The 24,894-nt window shown below is 35.2% G+C and overlaps 1 protein-coding gene across 3 annotated transcripts in view; it reads right to left on the minus strand.

Moving 5' to 3' along the window:
• Positions 1-7,010: 7,010 nt before the first annotated feature.
• Positions 7,011-24,894, minus strand: part of ATAD2 (ATPase family AAA domain containing 2) — a 56,795-nt gene continuing 38,911 nt past the window's right edge. For 2 of the 3 annotated variants that reach the window (XM_079103071.1, XM_079103073.1), the window contains exons 17-28: positions 24,253-24,385; positions 23,745-23,931; positions 22,504-22,689; positions 19,553-19,688; positions 18,393-18,589; positions 17,696-17,855; positions 15,480-15,602; positions 15,214-15,357; positions 12,057-12,452; positions 10,362-10,495; positions 8,196-8,324; positions 7,011-7,520 (exon numbers count right to left, since the gene is read on the minus strand). In XM_079103071.1, coding sequence (XP_078959197.1) covers positions 7,476-7,520; positions 8,196-8,324; positions 10,362-10,495; positions 12,057-12,452; positions 15,214-15,357; positions 15,480-15,602; positions 17,696-17,855; positions 18,393-18,589; positions 19,553-19,688; positions 22,504-22,689; positions 23,745-23,931; positions 24,253-24,385 — 1,970 coding nt within the window. In that variant the 3' untranslated portion in view covers positions 7,011-7,475. The remainder of the gene's footprint in view (positions 7,521-8,195; positions 8,325-10,361; positions 10,496-12,056; positions 12,453-15,213; positions 15,358-15,479; positions 15,603-17,695; positions 17,856-18,392; positions 18,590-19,552; positions 19,689-22,503; positions 22,690-23,744; positions 23,932-24,252; positions 24,386-24,894) is intronic. The other variant, XM_079103072.1, reaches the window with a different exon arrangement.

Consider the following 24,894-nt stretch of genomic DNA (forward strand, 5'->3'; position numbering starts at 1 on the left):
TTTTAGTCTCATATCTTTTGGACATTTAAATCATTTTGATTCGACATGTGCTCTGAAGGTAGAAGTATTCCAAGAGCCCTCTCGCTGCATGTTAAGTGCTGTTCTCTGACTCCCAGCCAGAGCTGGGATGTTGGCAGACTGGATTGCTCAAATGTAGTGATTTCATTTCCAACCTTTGTGCACTAAAATTACACAGCCTAAACACTTTCTCCTCTTAAAAACAGAAGAAAAACATAGCATCACTACAAATAAAACAATCTTTAAAATGGGAAAAAAATTTGAAAATACATTGTTATGCTGTCAAAATAAAATGTTGAGTAAATTAATGCCAGTTTATGAGGATCAATAGCTGAGAAATCTTTAAAAAAAAATAAAAGTTATAGCTGGGCAGGTGGCTCATGCCTGTAATCCAAGTAGCTCAGGAGTCTGAGGCAGGAGGACTGCAAGTTCAAAGCCAGCCACAACAATTTAGAAAGGCTCTAAGTAACTTAATGAGACCTGGTCTCAAAATTAAAAATAAAAAGGACTGGGAATGTGGCTCAGTGGTTTATCAGTTATTGTTGGAGCATTTTATATTTTCCTACTTTCATTTTAAAAGGGAGTGAGTATCTTAGGTTGGACTCCCCTTAAAGCATACCCTGAGAGATATGAGAGAGAGTAGTTTATTTGGTAGGTGATGCTAGGAAGCGCTTGTAGGGATGGGCGGGCAGGGTGAGAAAGGGAAGAGAAGGAGGCTAACAAAGGGGACAGCTTCAAGCACAGCAATGGAGAACCAATGATGTAGAACACACCAGAGTTATACCAAGGGAACAAGGAAAGGGGAATCTGTTACTCATAGGGTGTGAACTCCGTCACTCTAGCCTACCTCCAGTGGAACCACGAGCAACCTTGGTGGTGGTTACAGATGCTTACGGGAAGTTGCTATTGACTCATACTGGAATGCTGAATGCCACAATGAGATGAGTGAGGATCTACAATGTCTGTTCAAGGGGTGTGGTTAAAAGCCTGTGTTTTGCCAGGTGTGGTGGTGCACACCTGTAACCCCATCTCCCTCAGAGGCTGAAGAAGGAGGATGGTACGTTCCAGGACAGACTCAGCAATTTAGCAAGATTTTGTCTCAAAATAAAAATATAAAAGGGCTGTGGAGATGTAGCTAGATGGTAGAGTGCTTGCATGAGGCTCTGGGTTCAATCCCCAGTACCACACACACACACAAAATGGGTTCTGAATCATATAGACTTAGTTTGAGTCCTGCTTCTGTCACTTACATGTGACATTGAGTAAATGACTCAATCTGAGCCTCGGTTTCTTTAAGTGTAAAATGGAAATAATACTAGAACTTACCTTCTAGGCCTTCTGGAGCATTGTAAGGATTAAACAAGATACACTATTAAACTGCATACAAAGTGAGAGGGTTCACCATGTGTATCAAAGAACTGGCTCAAATGCACATTAGAGGTCATGATGGTGGATTGTGGTTTTGTTCACCTACTAGCGTGGCTGCTGAGCCCACACTTCCTTATAATGTGAGATTCACATATCATTGTGCAAATTATGTGACCCTGGCTACTGGCCAGAGCTCTGTGGACATCAGGACCTGTCCAATTCTTTTTTGGAGGAGCGGAGGTTTGAAATTTAGGACAGAAAATCAGTGAGCCTGGATGATTTGGCTTTGCTGAGTCACATTAATGGCAACTATTTTGAGAACTCCTGCCAAGGGCTTGGTGTGGCCCTGGTTCTCTTCCATTGAATTTTGGTTTTTCTGACCATTCACAAGGTAATGCACCTTTATGTCCTTTCAAAAATGCACCTTTTTTCTAACGTTAGTAAGAGACTTTCTGTTACTTGCAACCCAAGAATCTTAACTAAATAAAATTGATTTGTTCTTAACCCAACAATTTAACTGCTCTCTTCCTTCGTGGCTGTTCACACATAACTATAGTATTTCTTGGTATTTTGTGCTTGTTCCCACAGTTAGTAAAAAACAAAATAAATAACTAAACCCTTCCAACCTTCCAGTCACTTTGCTAAGTGACTGTGCAAAGCTTAGACTATATAATTAGATGGGTTTCAGTCTCATGAGGATGCCCAACATGTAAACAATTAACTACACAGAAACCAAACCAAAATTTGGTTCTTTTATAGCCTTAGAATGAGATAAATCTAACGGAAGCAGCTTCTAAAAATATAATAAAGATAACCTTGTATCTATTTTAAAACTAGATACTATTAACTAAATCCTACCCTGCTTCTCTGTAGTTTGGGCTTCCCTTCACCAGAGCCCCACATTCCTCCAGTGTTTATATTGTTCTCTTAATCTTCTCTCCATTTACTGAGTCATTAAGCCAACTGATATTTATTTAGTGTCTGCTATAGACCTATTGTGCTAAGTGCTGGATCTATCATTATAAAATAAGCTCAGTCCCTAACCTTAAAGAGCCTATAATCTCATGGTGACACAAATATTAAATATTTTGGCTACTGAGTCAAGAATGGAGGGGACTGGGGCAAAAAGACCAAAGAGAAGGTTCCTGCAGTTGTTTAGACATGTGAGCGGGCTGAGAGCTAGGTGGAGGAAATGGAGAGACTAGAAAGGCATTAAGAGGCAGAATAGTCAGGACTTGGCAATAGACTGGAAGTTGAGGGAGAGAGAAGCTTTAGGTTTCTGGCTTCAGCATTTCGAGGAATGGTTGTGGCATTTATTGACAGAAAGAATAGGGGCGGCAGGTTTCAGCAGACAATCAGGATATGTTGGTGCATGGTTCAGAAGAGGGCATGGCTTGGAGACAGAAATTTGGACTACAGATGTCACTTAAAGTCTTGAGAGTAAGAAACACCAATGGAAAAACAGTATGTGAACTGAGAACAGAAGAGAACCTAGGCCAAGCTCCAGACAACATGAAAGCTAAGAGTAGATTGAGAGTGCCATCAAAAAATTAAAAATAGGGCCAGGGGGCTGGGGCTGGGGCTGAGTGGTAGAGCACTTGCCTAGCACATGTGAGGCACTGGGTTTGATCCTCAGCACCACATAAAATTAAATAAATAAAATGAAGGTACTGTGACCCTCTATAACAGAAAAAAATAAAAAAAATAAATAGGGCCAGGGATATAGCTGTGCTGGGGATCAAACCCAGGGCCTTGTGCTTGCAAGGCAAGCACATGTGAAATCTTTCTGGAAATTCCTTTTTTCTCTCAATATTTTTTTGCTAATTTTTTTTCCATAATAGTGCACATTGTAGATCATTCATTTTGACTGCTGCATAAGGTTCCATTTTGTAAGCAAACCAGTTTATTAACATTTTACTGTTGATGGACATTTGGATTGTTCCAGGTTTTGATGACTGTAAACACTATCATTTAGAACATTCTTGTGTGTCATACCTTACAGTTCCACTTGGGAATTATGGAAAAGTGCACTTAAAATAGGATGATTCAAGGGAAGATGATGGGGGTAAGGGAGTGACAGATAGTAATTTGGGGCTTGTCATCCTGTACCTTTTATTCCTTTATTGGTTAAGAATTGCATTCCACTATCAGTAACAGAGACCCATTCAAGAATAGTTTAAACAAGGCAGTTTACTCCTCTTTCAAGAGGTTCAGATGTAGTTAAGGGCTTGAACAGCAATCCCTTAAATTATCATAATCTCATGTCTTTTTTGTTTTCATCAAGTACAGCATGAGTTTTGTGTTCAGAATACCTCATAATCCAAGATGACTTCTTGGAGTCCAAGCCATTATAGTGTGCATGTGTGATATATATGAAATCTCCCCTCCAGACAGCAGGGAAAAGGAAGCACTGAAGGTGGAAAGTGCTCTCACTCTTTCCCTTCCAAAGAGCTTTTCTAGAAGTTGGGCACACTTCCCTTTGTACCTCATTGGCCAGCACTTAGTCATGTAGCCACATTTTTTTTGCAATGGAAGAACATTTTAAATTTCCAGCTGAAAACATTACTCAGAGCATCATTAGAAAGAACGATGGTGGAAAAAATGGGTACTTCAGGAGGCCAACTGGCAATACTTTTCTCAATGTCCTAAAGAGTTTTTTAAAATGTTGTAATTAGTTATACATGACAATAGACCTAATGAATTTTTATGCCCACAATATCTAGCATGGGGCAAAAATGACTCCCTTTTTCATGCTATTTTCTAGAAATGAAGACATAACCCACTTTTCAGAATTGGGAATGTGTTCTGGCTTTGCCTTTTGCTTTTCGTTCCTTTGGGGCTATCTATAAGCATGCACTGTAGGATTAGGCTTATTTCAAACTCTTGTTTCTTAGCTCCACCACACACACAATAACACACACAGAATATTCTGTTGCTCAAGGTGTACTGTAATTTTTCAGTGGAGAAATCTTGGGAAAACGTCATTAACCAGTAATTAAGGTCAATCAACAACTCCAAATCAAATTAGAGTATACAACCATAATATGACCACTTTACCTGTAATCTTCCTGCCCATATCCCATAATCTTGGTCTATTTATGAGAAAAAACATCAGAATAATTTAAAGAGGGGCATCTTTCAAAATACTTGACCACTATTCTTAAAAATTGTTAATAGTGAGCAAAAATATTCATATCCGTTGGGCCATCTTTTAAGAGTCCTTTGTGATAAAGCAGTTTGTAAACTTTAAAGCACAAGATTTTAAATTTTGACCAAGTCAAATATCTTTCTTTTTGTAGCTAGTGATTTTTTGCACCATATATCAGAAACCATTGCCAAGTCCATGAAAATTTCCCCTTGTTTTCATCTAATCCATTTTGTGTTAATTTTTACAATATGGTATGAAGTGAGAGGATCCAGCTTCATTCTTTTTCATATGCATATCCATTTGCTTGAAGAGACAGTCCCTTCTTGATTCATGAACTTGGGCACTCTTGTCAAAATACTGATATATAGGCTTATTTCTGGACTTTCAGTTCTACTCCAGGGATCTCTGTTTGTCATTATGCATGTACCACACTGCTTTGATTAGAGTGTAGCTTTGTGTTTTGTTTCTAAATCAGCAAGAGAGCTTTTTTTAAAAGTTCATCCCCATTTGGAGTAACCTGCAATTACATATAAATTTTAGGAGTGACTCACCTATTTTTCAAATAAGGCAACAGGGATTTTGATAGAGATCACACTAAATCTGTTGACTGCCAGTTAAAAACATTATGTCTTCTAATCCATTAATACAGGATGTCTTTCTGTTTACTTAAGGTCTTCTTTCAGCAATTTTGTAGTAATCAGTGTACATAGGCTGGCACCTTCTGGGTATGCATAGGTGTCTTGGGTGTTAATATAAATGAAATTGCTTAATTTCTTTTTTGGACTTTTGTTATTGTTGATATATACAAATATAACTGTTTTTTTTTAATCCTAAAAATACTTTATTTATAGGATCCACAGCTTAACAGCTTTTTCTGTGGATTCTTTAGAATGTTCTATACTTAAGATATAATTTGTGACTACAGATATTTCCACTTTTTCCTTTCCAATTTAGATGACAACCTCCCCCAGCACCAAGTTTAAATGCTCTAGATGGACAGTACCTTTAAGCAAATAAATAAATACATAAATAAAAATTTAAAAATCCTAACCTTGTAATTTCATCAGGGTTTTCAAACTCTACATAGGAATGTAGGGGTATCACTTTCAGAATCTGTAGACAGTGTGCCATGAAAAGAACAATAAGCATTTTAGTCTATGCAAGGAACACACACCATATAAACATTCCAGTTTCAACGGCATTTTACTGACTGACTGAGACAGTGTCTCACTGTGTTGCCCAGGTTGGTCTCCAACCCAATGGCTTAAGTGATCCTTCTGCCTCAGTCTCCTTAGTAGCTAGGACTATAGGCATGTGCCACCATGCTGGACAGATCAACAGTATTTTAAATTATGCACAGTAATATATGAAAGAACAGCTTTCTTCTTGTTTCGTACTGAATTATCTTTAATGTTTGAAAATACTGAAGAAACTGAAACAAATTTGACAAGGACTTTCCACCTTTTAATTTATTATACAAACTATATACACAAAATGAAATCCTAGAACTAAAAGATGCATCAGGAAGAGTAACTTACAATAAACTTCAATAAAAATGAGTGTATGTGTATAACCAGCAATATATAAATATTTAAATATTCTCAGTGATTAGCATTTCTTTATGAATTATAAAAGGCAGTATCTACTAATTCAGGTGTCTAAATTATTAGAGTTTATTTTGGATTCTTTTTCTGCCCCACCCCCAGGGCTGAACTCAGGAGCCCTCCTCAACTAAGCTGCATTTCCAACCCTTCTTTAAAATTTTAAATTTTGATACAGGTTCTCACCAGGTTGGCCCCCAACTTCAATCCTGTCTTGGTCTCTCAAGTAAATGGGGTTACAGGTGTGTGCCACCATACCCAGCTAACTTACTTTTAGAGTGCTTTAAATATCCAAAAAGTAGTCAACAAGAGGCAGCTCAATTTTGAACTGTAGTAAAATTCAGAATCTTGGATTGGGGATATAGCTCAGTGGCAGAACTTGTGCCCAGCATGCTCAAGGGCTTGGATTCAATACTCAGTACCACTACCACCACCAAAAACCCAGAACCTCTCATTGGAAGATTGCTCTTCCCTCTCCTGTTGAACAGGGTTTAACAGAAGCTATTTTATAAACTAACACTAGAATACACACCCTCCAAAAAAAGAACATATACGGAGGTGGAAGGTTTTAGTTTTAAGAAAGAAACGTATTTTTGGTATCAATAATATAAAATTTATATTTATATATTTGTACATAAAAGGTATGAATAGAATATAACCTAAACACAAATGTAGAAATTATATAAAGTTTTCAAATATAAAAACTTCATGCTATCAAAAAAAGTTCAACAGGTAGTTATTAATACATTTGTTATACATATAATCATAAAACTAAACAAAAATATTTAAAATCTTTATTAACCTAAATTAGAATTATCGAAATGCTTATCTAAAAACAATAATTTTGATATTCAAGTACAGAATTGTGGTGCAGCTTTCTTGCAAACAATGAGTTGAGCTAAGTGAACAGTTGGGCAAAGGAAGCTAAAGGCAGAGAAAGGAAAGATATAAAAGAAAACAAATATAACAAGAAGCAAAGACACAATACATTACCAGTCTGTCTGATACAATAAACTTTTTTAGGAAGGGTAAAAGTGCTTAATACAAAAAAGTTCAATGTCACTATTTTAAGTGCCATAAAATGTTATCAAAATAACTTTATTAAGAGTTGGCTGAACTTCAACTATTACTATTATTACAGTGCTTTGTTCAAACAAACTTCCAATATTTATCAGTTATCTTACACATGTACATAAATATCAGGAAAGTTAAATATTTAACTATTTTTATCTTTTCCTTAAAGATGCAAGATTTCATCTTGCATCTGGACATGCAGACATATCAAAAGTCTATTAAATAAGAACTGAATATAAAAAAATACTTGATATGATATGATGACATCATGATCTGGAACAACTGAAGTTTTCTATCTCTTGCTCCATTTTCTATATAAAGGGTAGGAAAGAAAAAGAGTATGTTTCAATATAAAAAAAATATAAAAAGCAAGTTCACTGTTATTTTCCAAATAAACACTGAGATATTAATATCCATGTAATATGATAGTGACAATAAAAATTTAGTTTAGTATATAGAACTGTCACAAACATTTCATGGATGGAACTTTCCAACATTCTTAAAAATTAGTACTCTGGTATCTTCTATAAATAAGATTAAGACAAGTAGGTCTATCTTTAAAAATCTTAAAAGGAGCCACATAACTTTATTAAAATACAACAAAATATGAGCTGGGGAGATAGCTCAGTCAGTAGAGTGCTTGCCTTGCAAGCACAAGGCCCTGGGTTCGATCCCCAGAACCGCAAAAAAACAAAAACCAAAACCAAACAAACAAAAAAACAAAACAAAAAAAAAACACACCAAAAACCAAAACAAACAAAAAAAACCCCCAACAAAATAGAATTTTCAGTTTTACTGATATTAAATTGTTTATTAAAGACTAATGCAGTTAGGGACTAAAAAGTAAAACAATTCATTGTTACACAGAATTTTATTATCCACATATTAAAAACAGTTAAATTCTTACAATTTGTTGAATGAATTATTAGTCATTTTATATGTGTATTATATAACCAAAAAAGCATTAAAGAGTTTGGACTCAATACCTGAATAAGTGTTGTTTTATCATAATCCCTGCGATGCTGATAAATACACTGGCTGATTACTGCATACAAATTTTCCAGTTGCAATATATTGTATTCTTGACTTTTTTTAACAACGGTCTTCAAAAGAGTCTAAATGAAAATATAAGTGTTTATATATGTGAGATAAATTCTGAGACGAGATATTCAATTCTAAAGGTTTTGGGAACTGTTGTCATACAAGACTCAGAGAAGTCAGATCAAGCCATTTGATGAGACACAGCAGCTCTAGCACTGTTTGGCATTTGTCTGTATAACTCTTATCACCATTCCATGGTCCTGGCCTTTACCCTGGGTAACTCCCACTCTAAAATTTACAGCTAAGGTTGCCAATTTCAATTCTAACCATCAATCTCTATAGACAAATTTAAAAATAACCTCAAATTAATAATTAATAGGAAAAAAGGCAACATTTTTGCAGTGTGCTTTATGGCAGTATAAATATATTACAATTAATTCCATTAAGAGAACCTAAACAATCTATATAAATGGTGACTTCCTTAACACTTTGGGGGTTCTTCTTGTGAAAAGGGCTATCCATCTGCTTAATGCTTTTTCTCAAGACTGAAATGGTAGACTCACTAGATTTCTTTAATTCTTCAAGTGTGGCGCTAGCAGGTTACACCATTATAATTAAGTAAAAACTAACTGAAAAGGTCTTAAGGGTCATAACAACAAGGTATGGGAGCAATGATGTAGATAAGCATCCAAAAAAACTACAAATCAACACATTAGTCATCTTCAACCAATGCTTTTATGCAAAATATTCTATAGCAAGTTTATGTCTCATAAAAGGTCATCATTTATTACATGTCTAATAGATACATTGCACTATCAAACAGTCTTCCTTTTGGTGGGCTTAAGTTAACAAAAAAGTGCAAGTTGAAGTAGTCTCAGTCTTAAATGATATACCTATATGCTGAGTAGAACAAAGTTATAAAATTTATAAAAATTGATTAGTAAGAACAATAAGATACCCCATAACCCCAAATGACATAGTGAAGTATACAACATTCTTATTTTCATGAACATGAGATTTATAAATGCTTTAAATTTCACACATTTTAAAAGAAATTTTTCAGACAGACAAGATTTTCCTTGGAGAAAGTGCTCCAGGAATATCACTGCTTCCTTCCGTAATAAGTACGGACATCAAGTTCTTAGTAGGTTTGCTATACTCAAAAGGGCTTTCCTGAGCTAATTATTATCAGCATATTCAACTTGTACTTAGAGTACAAAACATTTAATCTATACAGACAATTTATCTTTAATATATGCATATAGTTCAATACAACAAAAAATCTCAATGTACTGAAACTTGAAATGTGGCCTAAACAAAACACATGTAAGTTGGAACTGGGATGCAGTTTTTTTCTTTTGAAGGGAAAGGGCAATAAACCGGTCTTATTTCAGTTTATGTTAAGGCAACTGCAACACATCCAAGTTGTTAGTTGTGGAGGTAGGACTACTGTTTTGGAGTGTCAGGGTTGAGCATTTGAGAGGTATGATCACTCTTACAAAAGTGATGATAGGGGCTGAGGTTGTAGCTCAGTGGTAAAGCGCTTGCCTGGCAAGTGCAAGGCACTGGGTTTGATCTTCAGCACACTTAAAAATAAATAAATAAAATATAGGTAGGGAAAAAAAAGTGATGGCTAATCCAAGAGTACAAAAAGGTAGGAAAAATAGTAAAGGAAAACTGAAAGCTCATAAGGAAGCTGAAGGCAAGGATGGTTTAAGGATGCACAGTAAATGAAGGAGAGTTATCAATGGCATCGAATGTTATAGGCAGGAAGAATTCAATTTAACAATGGCAAATATTAGCTATGAGGGTGTCATTCGATTAGAGCAGTGAAGATAAAAACCCAATTGAGGGGAACAGATAGGGTAAAAGAAACAGCAATGGATAACTTGGTAGTATGTCAGAATTACTTGGCTATTTTTCCTCTGGTTCCTACCACAAACCCTCATATATAATTCCTAATTTGGGAATTTGGGAGTTGGGGAGGAAAAGAGCCAAAGCTAAATGGAAGAAAAGGTTTTAGTGTCTCATGCAATTCCTATAGACCAGCTTGCTACAAGTCCACCATCTAGCATTTGGAGATTACTATGCACAGTGGAAGTATTACATACTTTTAATCGCTCATGGTCCACAACAAGAGTGGGGGTAGGCTGAGAGAGAATTGCCAAAGCCTTTTCAACACTGATGAGCTGCTGTTGCTCTACTTGGGAACGTCTAGCTCGAGTCATTCGCAGGACACACATTTCTAGAATGAAAAAGTAAATAGCTATTATTTGATCCACGGACATAATAATGTCTAAGATAAATATTGGGTAGAGCAAATATACTATCTTCTGCTTGGGTACAAGACTCAGAGAATTTAAGAACTGGGAGGGACTCTCAATAATCTAAAACAGGAATTTTAAACTACCACTCATGGGTGAAATCAACCTGCCACTATAACTAAAGTTTTACTAAACCATAGCCATGTTCATTTTTCCTACTGTCAATGTCATTTTCCCAGAAGGGTTGAACAGTTCTGACAGAGATCATGAGATCTAAAGTATTTAACTAACTGGTATCTTGCTCTTTAAAAGTTTGCTGATCCTTGATCCAGAATAATATACTTATTGATAAATGAGAAAAATGAGATCAAGAGAGGTAAAAAGACTTTTTAAGGCCATATACCTAATTGTTTTAAAAGCTAGGACAAGAACCCAGATCTCCTGACATATAAGCAAGTACCTTTCCCTCTGAATCGTGGCCTTTAAAAAAGGTATTAGAAAAAGAAAACAAAAGGGTTGGGGATATAGCTCAGTTGGTAGAGTGCTTGCCTCGCAAGCACAAGGCCCTGGGTTCAAATCCCCAGCACCGCCAAAAAAAAAAAAACAAAACAAAGCAAAATATTAAATTATATAACAAAATATTAACATTTAAAGTACCCATATTAGGGATGGGGGATGTAGTTTGGGGTAGAGTACTTGGCTAGCACATGAAAAAGCCCTGGGTTTGATTCCAGCACCACAAATAAATGAATAAAGTATCCACATTAGAGAGGAAATATCCTCAACCACAATTTCTTTGATTATTCACACTAGAACTCATATTGAGGAAGCTCTTCAAAAGTATTAACCTTCTGTGTATGTTTAAGTCACTTATAAAAACCCCAATCCCATTACCTTAGTCAATTCCTGTTTCTGACCAAAATAAATTTTGACCCTTACCAACCTTTGGTTTTATATCACTAAATGTTTAGGTTTCCCAAAATCAAACAAATCTACTGCCAAAGCCTCAAGAAGATTCAAATGAAGACAATTCTAAATGGAAAATTCAGGGAGTAGGACCATCAGAATAAATATAAATAATCTTGGTCTTTACAATAACATAGAGGAATGATGAGTGTGGGTAAGAGTTATTCTATACCACTCTGCATTAAAAATGAAAGGGTAGCCTGATAGAATTTTAAAGCTGCATAGCCAGGCTTTGGGCTATATGCTTCAAATGGATTATATTTTTGATCCTCAAAATATCTCACTATCCAGCAATTATCTACCCCAATTTTGCAGATAAGCAATAAGATAAACAAAAAAATAAGCTGTTCTACATCACAAGCTACCCTATAGGTAGTGGACCAGAGGCTCAAATCCAGGTTTGTCTGATGTCAAAGTACAGTTATAACAAGTGATTTTTAGTAGCTCAAAGGCAAGTGAAGGTAACATTTTTCTAATTAGCTTAATATCCGTACTATACAAGACAAAAAAAAAGCAACTGATATATAACTAATTGTTTAAGAAATTCAGGTGAAACATCTATTAATTGAGACTTACCTTTCCCCTCATTTTCATCAGAAATGCCTATTATCTGAGAGTTAGAAGGATCTCCATTGCAAACAATCTTATCTTTTCTCAATTCTGTACATGGTGTAGCATTCCTAGAGTCTTCAAGTTCTTTCTCAATATTGTAAGTACTTGAATTATTATTTCCCAATTCTCTTTTGCTTTCAGAGGCACTTTGCTGCTTCTCATTTTCTTCTATTGAAGACTCTCCTGTGTTTCCAGTCTCATTGTGATCTACACTTGTATCTTGAGTTTCCTCTGTATCACTCTCAATTTTGTCATCTGCAGCATTTTGGTTATCATCTTTGGCCTGTGAAATCTTCCTCCTCTTTGTTATTGTGCCTAGGTACCACTTTGACTTTTTGCGAATTTTTCTCTTCAACTGAGCTTCAAAGAATTAAAAAAAAATAAAAATAAAAAATAAAAAATAGCATTTAAAAAATTTCCTAATTCTAAGAAATCAAAACAACAACAAAAACAAACTCAGACATGTGAGCAGATGAAGAGTTGAGACACCATAATAGTTCTGTATTGATCCACAAAAAGAGTATGGCATGACGGTGGAAAAGTGGACAAGGCCTAATCATTAAGGCAACCTGTCATTCTAAGGAGTTTAGGTTTTATTCTGAATAACTTTTTATAAATCCTGAATAACTTTAAGGAGGGGAATGACAAGACTCTCTGATAGAAAATTTAGATAATTCTGGCAGCAATACAAAAAATAAACCAGAAGGCCAGACTTACTCTTCTTTTTTTTAAATTCACTTTTTTAAAAAATAGATTTTTTAGTTGTCAATAGACCTTTAATTTTATTTATAGGTGGTGCTGAGGATTGAACCCAGTGCCTCACACATGCTAAGCAAGTGCACTTCCACTGAGCCACAAGAACTCTTTGAACCCCATTACATACATTAATTCACTGAAATTTCACTTTAATCCAATGAAGTTTGCTACCATTATTGTCACCATTTTACAGATGGGGTACAGAGAGGTTAAGTGTTCTGTCTAGACTAGATGTAGTATAATCACAATGCAATTAATTGTCCAGGAGAAAAGAGATAAAAAAGAGGTATAGTAGAAATGACAAAGGGAAAATGGAGAATAAATTTGAAAGGTTATAAGGAACAGATTTCATAGGACTTAGAAGTTATTGAATGTTGGGAGGCAATAAAGATGTAGGAGTTAAAAATGACAAGCTGGGCATGGTGGTGCCCATAGTGAGACAAGAGGATCCAAGTTCAAGATCAGTCTCAGCAACTTAGCGAGGCTCTAAGCAACTTGGTGAGATCCTGTCTCTAAATAAAAAATAAAAAGGGCTAAGGATGTGCTTCATGGTTAAGTAATACTGGGTTAAATTCCCAGTAGCCCCCAGCCAAAAAACTAAAAACAAACAAACAAACAAACAAACAAACAAAAAACCCAAAATAAAAAAACCCAAGGGTAAGCATTGTCTAGTGACAACATATTCACCAAAATGTATGTAGAAAAGAGGATCTGATTATTTACATTTTAGATGGAAGTAGGTGATAAGAAGTCCAGAATTGCCTTCAAATTGGATACATGCATACCAGACCAAGTATAGGAAAGCAAACTTTATAAGGGCTATATAGGTTTGTTTAGCTTGAGCTTCCAATTGACATATAACATGCATAAAGTAATTAAAACCTAAATATACAATGAATATCCACAAACAGAAGTAACCCATGTGGCTGGGCACAGTGGCACATGCCTGTAATCCCAGTGGTTCAAGGCAGGAGGACCACAGGTTTGAAGCCAGCCTTAGCAATTTGGCAAGGCTCTAAGCAACTTAGTGAGATCCTGTCTCAAAATACAAAAAAAAGGGCTGGGGATGTACCTTAGTGGTTAAGTGCTCTTGGGTTCAATCCTGATAACGACAAAATTTAAAAAAGACATTCATGTAACTAGCATTCAGATCAAGAAACACAATATGCATCACCACTCCAGTTACACACATTTTAGTTACAATACCCTAGGTGTTCACCCTAGTACCTTTTTTTTTTTTTTTTTTTTTTTTAAAGTTGACAGGCCTTTATTTTACTCCTTTATTTATATATGGTGCTGAGAATCGAACCCAGTGCCTCACACATGCTAGGCAAGCGCTCCACCACTGAGCCACAGTCCTAGCTCCTACCCTAGTATCTTGAATCCTAACACAGTGGGCTGATTTTGTCCATTTCTGAATATGAATATATATGTGTGTTTTAAAATTTCTACCTAAAAGTTTGGGAGAGTCACCTGTACTGTTGTAAATAGTTGAGATTTAATCATTCTCACTGTTACATAATAATCCATATATTTTCATTCTCATGTAGATGGGCATCTGAGTTACTCTTAGTATTGCTTCTTTGAACATTCTTATACATGTCTTTGGTAGAATTAATATATGTAATCCTATGGGGTATACAGCTAGGTACTGATTGCTTTAAGGGAGCCAATTTCCATATAATGACTTGCTTAAAGTAGATATTGTTGAAACCATTCTGGTAGTGGAGGTCTCTTACTGATACTCCCTTCTCATCCTCTTTCCCAATGCCAGTCATTTAAAAAAATAAGAGCTTACTCTTTATTTCAAATCAATTACCATATGATGGACAAACCTTCAACATAGTAAGAGAAGGTTCTAGCTCCAGTAAAACACACATGTGCACATACTTGAGATCTAACAAGACTGTGAGGAATTATGAGGTCAAAATCTGGGAAAGCAAATGACTGTGAGAGAGGCTAAAAAGGTGAGCAGGGCCTGACATTCATATGGCTTAATGAACAAAAAAGTGGAGTTAAATAAAAGCCAGTCAAGAAGGAAGGCCTCAAAAAACCTCATAGGTTTTTGGTTGGTGTCCTGTGAAGTTACAGCCCAAGAATAAGAGGGAACAAGGAACAGAAAATAGACCCAGATTAATAGTAAATCAGATTCAAATCAAGTTAATTCACAATGAGATGGTGAAATGAGATTGCCAAGTAGTATACTGTAAACCTGGATTTAAAAGAAGAATGTAAAGTTGCCTTAATATTAGTAAAATCAATGTAATTCACTGTATTGATAAAGAAAACCAAGGAGAAAGTAAAGGGCCTTAGAAGAAAATAAAGGTTACAATTTCATAAATCAAAATTACCCGAGGGTGCTTACCAGGTGTGCTGCAAGCCACAGGAATACTGGATGTCTTTACCTTTTCATTTTGCTCTAGATCTGATCTTTTATCACCAGTAAGAGTGGAATTTTGCTTTGGCATCACGTGATAGTAAGATGGAGCATACTTGGAGGAGCTACAACCTTATAAACAAATGCAGAATTTCAGAAGATTTCCAGACTTCAAAATTACATAAAGGATTAATGAAAAGGATTCAAAATACTATTCTGAAACATCTTTTTCTGGTGCCAAATCATTTTCCTACCTCTTTTCTTTCTAGATTCTTGAATTTCTTCACAAAGCTGCTCAAAGTCTTCATCAAGTTCTTCTTTAATGATTGCATAGGCAGTATCTCTTAAAGCACAGGCTCTATGCCTAATAAGACGATCTGAGAATTGAGTGAAATACAATTCTTAAATGTTCTCCCTTTTAATTAAAAAACAAAACAACAACAACAACAAAACCCCCAGCAAAACAAAAATCTCAACATTTGTGGCTTAGAAGTCATTATAATTCCTTTTTATTTTTACCTAAAAGTTACCAGTATTGTGTTAGTCTGTTTCTGGTATTTTTTGTTTGTTTGTGTGGGTTTAAAAAAAACATTTTTTTTTGTACTGGTGATTAAACCTAGGGACATTTTACCATTGAGCTATATCTCCAGTTCTTTTTACTTTGAGACAGGTTCTAAGTTGCTGAGGCTGTTTGCCTCAGTTTTGTGAGGGGCATGAACCATGGCTCCTGGCTAACATCTAATTCAACATGGCAGACTAAACCTAAAAAATTTTATTCCTAAACCTAAAAAATTTTATTCTCTGCTCTATTCAGCTCCCTTTGAAATATCAGAAAAATAAGTCAATAACAAGACTAAACAATGGTGACAAAACCAGAAGGAAGACTGTCAGTATCATTTGTGAACCAGGAATGTGGAAGAATTTTGGCAGAGATACAGAGGATGTTACTACATGACAGAGAAAAAAAACAAAGACAATGAAATAGCAACTCTACTCAGGAAACATTCTAAGCTCAGGGTATAAGCACCTTATGCTTGACTATGTTTTGAATCAGAAGGCAGGTAACACAAGAATACAAGGTACTTGAACTGACAGGATCAAAACCTCTCCCAGGACAATAGTCTGCACTATTCACTCCTAGGTTATGAATGACAAGAATAACATTATAAAGAATATTGGCTAAGCCTTCTAATGTGGCTTTTGGGCCTGAAAAAAAGGGCAGTCTAGGCAGTGCTTCCCAAAGTATGGTTTCTGGACCTAGCATCATCATCATCTAATAACTCATTAGACGTGCAAACACTTAGGTCCCATATCCTATGTGTACGTAAACAATCAGCAACCTAGGTAATGGGACCCATCAATCTGTATTAATCTAGGAGATTCTGATGTCCACCAAGTTTGAACAATACTGGTCTCATGTAATTTTTAGATTGCCACAGGGGAAACAAAGCAGCAGCCCATGACTGCAATGAAAGGAAAAGCCCCCCCTGCTTCTGGAATAACTTCTTCCTACAAATGGGGGTTTCCCAGTTTGCTTGCTTTTCCCTACTACTTATCTCCAGGACTCTGAACTACAGAGAAAAGTCTAGGGACGGCAGGGTAGAGGACTGGGAGAGGAAAAACAGTGAGCTTTCCAATTATATAGGGAATTCTTAGTAATTTCCTTTACTAATCAATTTATGAGCACCACCAATTGTAAGTCTGAAAGACATCTACAGTATTAACAGATTCACATTTGGATAAAGGAAACATGGGACTTAGATTTTTAAAAATATTACTATCAATAAGTATTAATCTATGCTACTTTTCAAATAAAAATTATAATAGCTTTAAGAAGATATTTGGAAATCTGTTTTATTCTAAAGTGATTTTCTACTTTGAGAAAGAAAACTGATACCGAAAGTAAAAAGGCTATTTTGCTGTCTCATTAAAGGGTATATAGAAGGAAATTATTAAGTGCATTTAAATTCTGTCTATAGGGCTAAGGATATAGTTCATTGGTAAAATGCTTGCCAAGCCCCAGCACGGCAAAAAAAAAAAAAACAAAAAACACCCAAATTCTATCTCTGCTTTTTGGTAGTGTGACCTTGAGCAAAGTTTTTTAACTTTTCTAAATCTCACCTTCCTCATTTGTAGAACGGGGTAAAGTTATGATGAGGATTAAATGGCATTGTGAATGTAAAAAATTTATAATATAGCAGCAGCTTAGGAGACTAAGGCAGGAGAACTGCAAGTTCAAAGCCAGTCTCAGCGACTTAGTGAGCCCCTGTCTTAAAATAAAAAAATAAAAAGGGCTGGGGATGTGGCTCAGTGATTAAAACCCCTGGGTTCAATCCCCAGTATAAGAAAAAAAAAAAAAAAAAAAAAAAAATATATATATATATATATATAAAATATAGCACCTGACAACCCTTACTAAGTTTTAGCAGCCCCCATACCACCTTCTTAAAAAGAATTCAGTAATGTTCACCTCCAGGATCTCTATCTGGATTATATTCTAAAGCATTACTACAGATTAGATCAATATCTCTCAAATAATCCTTCACAGTCAGATACTTGTGTAGATCGATTTTACTGATTACAGATGAAAGGTCCATTGGTTGCTTTATTACTGTGACATAATCAGGAACCTAAAATTCAAGCAAACAAACAAATCACTAAATTAACTTTAAACAGAAAAAATATGACAAGTTTTCTTTGCAAGGTGATACAGGGGATAGAGAATAAGAGATAAGCATAATAAAGTAATGCGAGACCTTTGACTCTATCTAAGGCTGTTTGTACTCACGCCTATTCTTGGGCAATGACATTCCCTAGTAACACCCCATATCTCTTTACTCGTCCAACCATCATTCATCCTTCAAAGTTAACTTAAGATCATACTCTTCAGTTCAATTCCAACAATGCAGGTTATGATAAAAGGTGGCATTAAGACATTTCTCAAATTGTTTTCAGAATGGTTGGTTTGGGTGAAAAATGTTAATTGCCTATTCTCTGCAGGAATATGTATTATATAGCTCTTAAAAAGTCTCTATGTGCTTAGAACACTAACTTAGTATGTTTCCATGTAGAGATGACAAGTTCAGGGTGTAGCAGGGGACTAATGAACACTATGTAATGAAGCATTACAGTGTAGAAAACATTTGATCCAAAGATCAAACTAATACCTCATCAGGGTCAACAGGCTTAGTAAATACTCGAAATCGTTTATCAATAGCAAGTCTATGTGTGACGTTTCTTAAGAAAATTCTCAGTTCTCTAAATGTATCTTCTTCTTGTTCTTCAAGTCGTTTCACTTCATCTGCTGTCAATGGTCTTGGCTCAGGTGGTGGTGCTACTGGGAGTACCTCCAAGGCCTGCAAAACTTCACAGGAATGAAAGATTTTAGTTACTATTCCTTTATAATATTGATGGTGACAAATGATTCAGTGCAAGTGGTGCCAGGCTTTGGAGAGTTATGTTTCTTACATCTGTCAGGAATCTAGGAATTTGGAATATGAAAGTACTGCCATAATCTCTACTATATCTCCTCCAGAATAACTGGCAATCTGTAATACTAATTCCTAAAAGTCATTATCTCTGTTCTATTTTAAATAACTTAAGAGGCTATTAAAATGAACTTTAAAAATGCACTATTTTCCAAAAAGAATATTTTAACTATAAAAAAACTATAAGCTTCTAATATTTACAAGTTAACTTTTGAACTAATGAAATATACTGAAAATATAACAAAAGTTTAAACAGGTAAACAGTGAGGACTCAGGATTAAAAAAAAATGAGAGGTCTGCCCCAAATAAGCTGGCAATTTATTAAGGAAGTAGGAGACATAATGTTTACATTATTGTAATTTTGTATTAGTGGTATGAAAAAAGCATGATGGGACAATTAATTTTGCCTACGTATAATAGGCAAGGCCTCATAATAATAATAATAATAATAATAATAATAATAAAAGAGGATGTGTAGCTCTCTAGGCAGAAATGAGACAGAAGCATTACTAACAATAAGCATGAATGAAATAGTGAAAAGGTAGGAATATATATTGTGTATAGTTTCAAGGCAAATGTTTTAAAACAAAAAGAGGTGGTGGTATGTGTGGGGAGAAACATCAGTGCCAGAAATGAACTTTGAAGGAGTTTGGGTATATACACTATGAAACACCCTGTGTGCCTTAAGAAGTTTAGTCCATTTTAGCAAGAATAGATTTTTAAGCAGATGTATCAATTTCATGAGAATGAGATTTTGAACTTGTGCTATTCAACAACTGTCAATGACCACTAACTGTTATTTTATTCCCACTTTCTCAAAATTATAAATTAATTCTAACCTGCTTTCTTTCTTGATATAGGAAGCTTAGCAGCTTGTTTTAAAATTAAATCTTCAAAAAATGCAGTCCGTTCTTCTTTACCTGGTAACTGGACATTAAAAATTTCTCCATAATCATGGATAAACAATTCTTGCACCTTAAAAAAGAAAATAAACATAATATATACAGAATATACATATATGCAGTATGCACCAAATATGAAGCACATACCAATCATTTAATGCAACATACATATTTTAGAGAAAATTTAAATACAAAAATTATTTTTTTAAACAAGTTTTTTCAAGTGTACTGAATTTATATATAAACCATGTTTGCAACAGATTAGGAACTAAGATACACAGTATCTTCTTTAAAACTCAAGAATCCAAACTATAATTAATGCAGTAACTGACATGATAATATTTTAAAGGGTGTATTGAAATCAATTTACTTACTTTCCCAACCCAAAGCAAGAACTAAGAATGAGTGGTTGTTTATTAAGAATAAAACTGAAAACCTTGTGGACTGCTGGTAAGAATGCAAATGGTACAACTACTGAGGAAAACAGTATGTCAGTTTCTCAAAGAGTTAAACACAGAATTATGATATGACCCAACAATTCCACTTCTAGGAATGTATCCCCCCGCCCCCCCCCAAAAAGAAATAAGAAATAAAGTAAAACTTCAAACAGATACTTGTACACCAATAATCACGACAGCATCTACAAAACCAAGAAGTGAAGACAACCTTAAATGCCCACCGTCAGGTAAATGGATAAACAGAAAATATACAATGTAATATTATTCAGTCTTATGATTTGGACACATGGTACAACCTAGACAAATCTTGAAAACATTATACTAAGTGAAGAAACAGACAAATATTGTATTTTATATTCTACTTGCATCAGGTACCTAGAATAAAGCATAAGACAGAAAGTATAAGTTACCAGGGGTAGAAGGAGGAAGGAGTGAGGAGTTTAACAAGTACATGGTTTCTACTTGGGATGATAAGAAATTAATAAGTATTTCAATTAATCTTCCTACTATTGTTCTAAAAACCACACAAACCAATTTTATCAAAGGCATGGAAAAAATACTTAGTAAATTCATTCATTAAAAAAAAAAAAAAAACACAAGCCAGGCATGGTGGCACACACCCATAGTTCCAGCTACCTGGGAGGCTGACAGGAGGATCATTTGAGCCTAATTTGGGTTTGGCCTGGGCAACACAGTAAGTTTCATTTTAAAAATACAGATAATATAAAAAGAAAAAATGTCAGCATTACTTTTTTTAAAAATAGATACCTATAACATATTATGTGCTCTGTAGATATAGGGGTAAAAAAAAGTCCCTGACTTACAATGCACTGTAATTTCTAGTAGGGCAGTCAAGCAGATTAAAATTTAATGGGGCTGGGGATGTAGCTCAGTTGGTAGAGTGCTTGTCTCATATGCCCAAGGCCCTGGGTTCAATCCCCAGTACCGCAAAAAAAAAAAAAAAAAAAAAAAAAAAAACCCCAAACCAAACCAAAAAAAAAAAAATTAATGGCAGATGATGATAAAAATAAAGCAGGGAAATGGAAAAGTGAATAATATGTGGAAAAACTATTATTTGAATTGAGAAAGCCTGATCAAGGAAGGCGTCTGGGATAATATTTAAGCAGAAACCTGAGAAAAATAAAGGACCACACCAGGCAAATAGGAGAGTGTTCCAGACAGAAAAATCAAGTATTTTGTTCACTATGTGAGTGTTCCAATTGGCATATACTTGGAGGGTAATTTGATACTGTAAAAAAATTTAAGTTGTACATACTTTCACTTAGATAGGAATCGATGCTAAAAAAAAAAAAGAGTAATGCTCATACAAATTAAAACACAAGGAACTCAAAACTTCAATTTAAAAAACCCTAGAAAGTAATCAAAATATTAACAGGAATCTAATTAATATACAATAGTACATCAAGAGTGAAAAGGCCATGCAGCTTTTCTAGGAGTAGAGGAGGGACAGGGGATTTAAGGCAGGGGTGCTTTTTACCACTGAGATATATCTCAGTCTTTTTTATTTCTTTATTTTGAGATAAAGTTGCTTAGGGCCTGGCTAAATTGTCAAAGTTTGCCTTGAATTTGTGATCCTCCTGCCTCAGCTATGATTACAGGTGTGTGCCACTGTGCCCACTCCCCCACGCAGCTCTTAAAAGGAGAGAGACTGGTTGGGCATGGTGGTGCAGGCCCATAATCCCAGTCACTCAGGAGGCTAGGGCAGGAGGATCATAAGTTCAAGGCCAGTCTGTAGGATTTAGCAAGAACCCACCCCCATTTCTTCAAATATGTTTTTAGTTATAATGAACTTTTATTTTATTCATTTATTTACACGTGGTGCTGAGAATTGAACCCAGTGCCTCACACATGCCAGGCAAGTGCTCTACCACTGAGCCACAACCCCACCCCCACAAGACCCTATCTTAAAATAAAATCTAAGGCTAGGCATGTAGCTCAGTGGTTGAGTGCTTGTCTAGCATGTGTGAAGCTCTGGGTTCAATTTCTAGTACCACCAAGATTTAAAAAAAAAAAAAAAAAAAAAAAAAATCTAAGAAAGGAGAAAAAGGGGCTGGGGATATAACTCAGTGGTAGAGCACTTATCTAGCTTAGTATGCCCAATGCCTTAGGTTTAATCCCTGCTATGGGATAGGCCAGGGTGAAGGGAGTAAGAGACTTACAAATACAGAAGGTATACTAATAGGTAAATGAAGCAGAATATTATACATCATGTAACACCATTTTGTAAGAGAACAAATTTATAATGTTTCCTTATTTTACAGATACACCAATCCATCCTATGAGCACATAGGCCAGATAGAAAGAAAACTTTTCCTTACTTCTATAACACTTGGAATTTAACAGTTTACCAAATTGTTATTTGGTACAACCAACTTTCTTTTCAAGGATGATTCTTTCCCCCCAGATTACCTCTTCTGGTAGAGCAGAATGGGGTTTATCAGAAGTTGCAAGTAGTAAAACCGGAGCAAATGAAGGAATATTCTGTAGTAATGTGGTAAATGTGGCTTTGAGTGTTGGTCCAACAATCTCCCACCACAGGTGAATATGTGGAACATATACTATACTTGGTGCTGTTCTCTTAGCTTCACGAATCATCTAATAGGAGAAAAATTATATTCAGTTTGAGAGTCAGCACTTTAGTAATGCTAGCTCTATTAGCCTGAAACAATATTTGACCTCTCAGAATTGGCAAATGATTCCTCAAGTTTTTAAAATGATTCATCCCCCAAATCCTACAACCTTGTTTCTAAGTGTTTTATAGTCTCATTTTTTAGAAAACAATTGCTTCAAACAACTAGAAAACTGTTCAAGAAATCTTTTAGTCTTTTCGCCTGTGGTAATCAAAGTTAAACAAAAAATATGAATATAAAATACTCCCCCAACCCTGGTATTGGGGATTGAGAACAGGCACATCTACTACTGAGCTATATTCCCTTTGCTTTTCACATCCACATGCATATTTCCTATATTTTGTTTTTTATTGATTCTTTTTAGTTATACATGACAACAAATTCATTTTGACATAATTATAAAAGCATGGAATACAATTTGTTCTAATTCAGTCCCTAGTATTTCCCCTTCCCCTCCGTTCCTCTCACCCTGTTTCCTCCCCTCACCCTTTTTATTTTTTACTGAGACAGGGTCTCCTTAAGTTGCCAAGTCAGGTTTGGAAGTTGCAATCCTGCCTCAGTCTCCAGAGTGTGAGTACCATTATGCCCCACAATGAAAATACTTTGTATTAAAAAATTAAATATAAAAATAGTAAAAACAGAAACTGGAGAATAGAAGAACTTACTGAGGAGCAGTCATTGCTTTCAATACTTTGAAATTATTTTATTTTCACAGCATTAATTAAAATTTCATTAATTCTCCAGATGGGGAAAACAAGGCAGAAACAGTTAACTTAGTTCTAAGGTTACACAGATAATAAATGGTAGAACTGAGATTTAAACCTATATTCTTTAATGACTATACGTAAGCAATCAGGCACAATTCTATTTTATTATAAACCTGAAGGCAGAAATCAGAAGGATGAAAGAAATAAACTAAAAAAACCCCACAAAGCAAAAAAGAATGAGGTAATTCTAGATTTTGTCTCTGGAAGACTGCTTTATTGTTACAAGTTATTTGCTTGGGCAACAATGAATTACCTGTGCACATGTTTCTTCAGGGGATGTAGCACTGACTCCAAAAAGAACAGGAATGTCTAATGTATATACAGTAAATTTTTCCAAAGCATGGATGACAGCTGGTGCTAAGTGAGAACCCTGCCCAAATCCTGGTTCTCCCACTATCAATATTCTTGGTCGAAAAGACATAGGTTGGTAACAAGCATTTCTGAAAGAATAATTAATAAGCTGTGTTTTAGAAAAAACAATAGTTTAAATATTTTCCCAAATATACCAATTATAAACCTTCATAAGTCTTCCCTATATGACCAGTCAATCATAGCAACGTGCTTCAGATGGTTTCTGGTAACAACCAACTCCTAGATTTTTAGGAATACTTCCGTATAATGACATAGGTAGCAACAAAAAAACTTCTGATATTTTAACTTAAAAAAACAGACAAGTTAGCATCTTTTATCTTGTCAACCAAATCTCACTTATTTTTAGGGAATTCACACACCAAAATTATAAACTTGCAAGGAAAATATACCTATTCAAATGAAGAAAATTAAAATTTTCTTTTGCCTTATTAAAGGATTTTTGAGAAAGTCCATTTTCATACACTGATGGAACGTCATCATCACTGTATGCCAAGTCACTTTCTAGCAGAGGACAAGAAATATCTATAAGACAGAAAACCTGAAGGTTAGTAAATTTTCTCTACACAATGCTTCAGTTCATAAATCAGCATAACTTCAATGAAATCTTTTTAAGAATCTAAAATAGTTATGTAGTAATGAACAAGAAGTAAATAAAAATGCACTGCTAACTTAAAACAGGCTAAACTGTGAAGTAAATTTTCTTCAAATAGTTAAACGTACAACCAATTTTTGCAGGGGGGGTGTGGGGTTTCTGGGGATTGAACTCAGTGGCACTCGACTACTGAGTCACATCCACAGCCCTACTCGTTTTGAGACAGGTTCTCACAGAGTTGCTTAGCACTTTTTGATGAGGCTGGCTCTGAACTCTCGATCCTCCTTCCTCAGCCTCCTGAGCTGCTGGGATTACAGGTGTGCACCACCATGCCTGTCTAACCAAATTTTTTTCAAAAGACTCTTATGAAGAAACATTTCTGGGATGTATAAAACATATTAGCTTTATTGATTATAAAAACTAACTTTTAATGGTCAAT

This window comes from Sciurus vulgaris (genome assembly GCF_902686455.1).
Source record: "Sciurus vulgaris genome assembly, chromosome: 1".
Lineage (NCBI taxonomy): Eukaryota > Metazoa > Chordata > Mammalia > Rodentia > Sciuridae > Sciurus > Sciurus vulgaris.